Raw genomic sequence first — 4617 nt, forward strand, 5'->3', positions numbered from 1 at the left:
TTGTCTTGAGATACAGGGAAAATTTGCTATTTGCCATTGCTGGATCCACATTTCACATCCAGCCATCATAAATTCACATTACTTTTCTTGCAATAAAAAGCAATATCAGCCGGTGGAAGTAATTCGCCATTAAGATGGTTTGCCAACTGCCAATAGATGCCACAGCGTAATGAGGATAATACAGTAGTCCAGGTAGAGTTGTGATTTGTGCTCACATTTTCCGTATTTGCAAGTTGTATGGGGAGCAAATGAGATTATGTTGTTGTACAGTACAAGACAGTTGATTGTAATTTTTCATCTAAAAAATACATTATGGGTGTTTTTTTTTGTCGGGGCTGGTACAGATTAATTGTATTTCCTTTCATTTCAATGGGAAAAGATGATTTTAGATACAAGTGTGGTCATGGAACAAATGAAACGGATACCTCAAGGCACAGAAAGTAATATTATTCTTTTTTGTCATTCATTAGAACAAACTTATATGTCAAATGCATGTACAAACGAGATTTGGAGAGACTTTTATGACATGCAGTGAATTGCATGGGCCTAGCAACCGAGCTGATAAGGCATACGATCATGTTGCATATTACGCTTTGTTCCATTGTGAGTGCTCAAAGTGATTGTTCACCCACCAGTCTTGAATCGCTATTTCTGGTTGGAAATCATCCAGCAGCTCTTCCCAGAGCCCCTCTGCCTTCAGATCCACAGTCTGCTCCAGGGTAAACCAACTGGCAAAGAAAGAAATAAGATTTTACTCTACACTTTCAGTTTACTACGCCTCTAGCCTGAATTCTAATGGTTTCACTAAATAAAAAGTAAAAATGATTTGCCATTAATTATGCTAACTATAAATACAAATTCGGCATATGGATCATTTACCATCTATTCCACAATGAGACGTACAGTACCTGAACTGAGGCAAAGCACAGATAACAGCCCCTTCCGGAATGCCACTGGTATCATAAGGGAGAACTTCTGTGTTGGTGGTCCAGCCACTGAAGTCACCTGTGAATTAAACTTCAGATGGTTTACATCATGCTTCTCACATGCTTGTCAAACGCGGCAATCAGTCGCATTTTCTACCTTCGGGTTGAAAAATGGGAGGGCCATGCACGGGAACTTCTGGCAGCTCAGGTTCAGGTGGAGCGATATCTTTACTCAACCCTATGCATTGAGGACAAAGGAACACACCACACCTGTTGATTAGTCCACAGCAAATATTACATAGCCATGTCTGTCGTACAAGTTTGCTGGGTGTGCCTCGGTAGGAATGCACATTAATCTTACATTTACACCCTGGTGGACTTTCAGCAAAAAATGTCTAATATTGCATATTACTTTCAAATACTGAGGAGTAAATGGGAATATCTTCAAGTAACAAAAAATCAAACTGTACAATGAAACAACAAGATATTTACAAGGTGTCAATTTGACCACTACATTGAGTGACTTGTGCCACCCATTTAGTATTTCCAAAAAATATGACAAGCTAACAAATCTAGAGACTTTTGTAGCGTTATTGGAGACGTCTGGAGACTCTGAGGAAGTGAAGAGTCCCAACTATTTGTATACTGTACACCCATCCATCCAATTTCATATCATTTATTCTCATGATCATGGTCAAGTGTTCTGAAATCCTGCTTCCATGTCAGCGATGCAGGACAATGCTGCCTTTTTTTTTTTTGCTATGACTTGTTTATGGACAGAGCTTAGCTTCCCTATTCATAACCTTTTCTTTTCAGTGCTAAGGAATACAGGAATGCTATTTTCTAAAAGATAGATTAATCAACAATCAGTTCCACATGACTGTCTGAATGTGTGTTGTTTCATCGCTTATTACCTTATTTTACACTGGTTAGATGTAGTTATTGCAATGATGTTGAGAATACAAAAAAAAATCTCAGAACATACATTTCACATTCTTAGAATATTGTGTGGATTGTATAAAATATACGTATATGCATAACGTGTTTTTAATCAACTCACACGATTAAATGAGACCTATGAGAGCCCTATATTTATGCAAGATATTTGAGGGGCGGGTATTAAGGGCCACAGTGCCACTACGAAGCGTGTTATCTACAGAGACTTTCCTGTGCTGTGCTAACATTTTTAGATTTTTATGTATGTATGTATGTATGTATCTATGTCAATAAAGTGTGATTTATTAGTAAAGTTGCAGCGTAATCCTTAGTGGAGTCAAGAGAGCTCCTCTCACTCAGTCTTGGAAAAACTATTGTCAACTTTTGTTAAATTGTTACCGGAAATTATTGTCATTTTATGTTTGAGCATTATATTCTTTTGTGTTAGGATTACCTAAATTATATTCCGTTTAATAATTGCTTAAACATGTTTCTGTTGATATTGTCTGATTGGCTGAAGGAAAGCAGGAAGTGTTTGAGGTCTGTTCACGTTCGTTCGTTCTGGGGTGCAGACGTTGAAAAATAAAAGTTGCGTTCTAACGAAGTCCAAAACTACGAACCCCTCGACATACACTATCAGTCAGGCAAAGAAGCTAGTACAGTACAGTTATGTGCGAGTTGTGTTGTTATGGTACCGTGAGGAGAAGGGTTCTTCAGCAGATTTCTCCCAAATGGTTTGGCTTCGTATACAGACTTCCAGTCCAGGCGTTCTTGTGCTGGCAAGCCCTGCAGACTCCACTCATCCTCACATCTCTTCTTCCACTCGGCGGCACTCATGGTTCGGTTCAATGTGTTTCAACGAGGAAGTTCTTGCGACATTTATTGCAGTTTAAGCGCACACCACACCCAGTGTTTTGCAATGGAAACAAGGCCATGAAAGCTGCTGCCCGGGCTCTTAAAGGCACAGTAAGCTTCTCATATCGAAAGACTCGCTCTCACCTGTTTGATTTGTATTCAGGTGGTCAATCACCATTATTCAATACAATTTCTGTGGCTTTTCAAGCAGAGTTGCAAGTATTTTTTATTTCTGGGTGAATTTTTGGCGGTGATTCCAAATCTGCTCTCGTTTTTTTTTCTCGAGCACACCAGGTCTTCATAACAATAATAATAATACTATGTAATGTAGTAATATATTTGGTAGTAATATTGTACTTATGAATTAAGGGTCAGGTTCACCGACAGGTGGATTTTTTTTCTAAAACGTCATAGTTATAAATTATAACGCTTATTAAAATCAGTATTGTGTAATGAATCGATGAATCGACGCCCCACCCCCATTTGCCACCAAAAGGAACGGCAAAAAATATCTATACAGCTGTATGTCGACACGCATTTTGAGATAATGCCCTTTCAATGTGACCATTTTGTTGAATATCTACCAGTCATTAGTGATCTGTAATTTAAGTGTTGTGATCTTCCTTTCATAACTTTGCTGCTGTGAATTGGGAATTTCTCCATTGCGAGACGAATAAATCTTATCTTATCTTATCTTATCTTTGCTATGTGGTGCAGCTTTATCTTGAAGAACACACACATCAAAGGTAAACAGTCAACTCCATAGCACGTGTCGTCCGTCAATGGGCTCCCCGAGTTAAAACATTTTTTTAGCTAATCCTCTTCCGCCCCATGAAGAGGACCTCCAACATTTTGATGGGCTGGAATCTACCGCTATCTGGCGAAAAACCCACACTGCTGTCCTGACAACCTCCACGGCGCCTTCAGATGGAATAATGAGACCTCCGTTGTGTTTGCGTGTCAGCAGGTGGTAACTCTTTTTCACATAGGGGCAGGTAGTTTTGGATTTTTTTGTGCCTTAATAAATTAAATTGGCATTTAGAAACTGCATTTTGTATTTCTTTTGGTAGTCTCTGTGCGTTTTTAAAATTGTTTTTTTTTTTATGAGCTGAAACATTTGTGTGTGATAAATATGCAAAGAACACAGAAATCGGGAAAAGAGGCAAATACTTTTTCACGACACTGTAAACTACTTAATTGTATGTCATTTGTAACCTCCAACCTCAAGCCATCATATGTCAGGACTTTTACGGGCGATTTACATAGATATACACGCCTAGCAAAATACAGCTGTCGTCGATATATGTAATTGGTTTTGTGTAGTCAAAAAGAACATTTTAGGTATCCACGGCTAAATTCTTCCGATCCGCAATTGTCATTTCGGATATCTGCAACGTCATTTGATCAAGGACGAATGATGTCTTTTTGTTTTTTTTTTTCCATTCGCGTGTATGGGGTTTCATACGTTGTCTACGCTCATACATTTGTAGACATGTTATGTTAATTGCGGATGTCCGCAACTGTAGGTATCTGTTACTCCAGTTTGAGATATCTATCATTTGATTCCGGCTGATCATAATTACAGCTCACAATGTATTTGTAGTTTACCTCACAGTTCATACGACTACTACCAATTGTAAAAAGTGAGTTAAAGGTGTAATGAAATTGTTGGTATGTTTAACCAGACCTGAATTTGCACCCAAATATTGCAGCGATTGGGTGCAGAGCACGCCGTTGTGTAATGACAAATGACTCCATCTTGTGGATTGAAGTACCATGTACAACACAATCCAGTTCTGGATGGCACTTGTAGAAATTCTTTTTGCATGATATCCACTAAAAGCAGTTGAACAAACACATTCTGTGACAGGGGACGGACATTTAATTCTAACTTTATTGT

General features: G+C 38.6%; 1 protein-coding gene across 1 annotated transcript in view; it reads right to left on the reverse strand.

The window, feature by feature from the left end:
* nccrp1 (P1, F-box associated domain containing) overlaps nucleotides 1–2791 on the reverse strand; it is a 3967-nt gene extending 1176 nt beyond the window's left edge. Inside the window, exons 1-4 of the mRNA XM_019857780.1 lie at nucleotides 2558–2791; nucleotides 1084–1164; nucleotides 909–1005; nucleotides 633–728 (exon numbers count right to left, since the gene is read on the reverse strand). Coding sequence (XP_019713339.1) covers nucleotides 633–728; nucleotides 909–1005; nucleotides 1084–1164; nucleotides 2558–2699 — 416 coding nt within the window. The 5' untranslated portion in view covers nucleotides 2700–2791. The remainder of the gene's footprint in view (nucleotides 1–632; nucleotides 729–908; nucleotides 1006–1083; nucleotides 1165–2557) is intronic.
* Between the last annotated feature and the right edge of the window lie 1826 nt (nucleotides 2792–4617).

The sequence above is a fragment of the Hippocampus comes genome, unplaced genomic scaffold, assembly GCF_001891065.2.
Source record: "Hippocampus comes isolate QL1 unplaced genomic scaffold, H_comes_QL1_v1.1 scaffold248, whole genome shotgun sequence".
In the NCBI taxonomy this organism is placed as follows: Eukaryota; Metazoa; Chordata; class Actinopteri; order Syngnathiformes; family Syngnathidae; genus Hippocampus; species Hippocampus comes.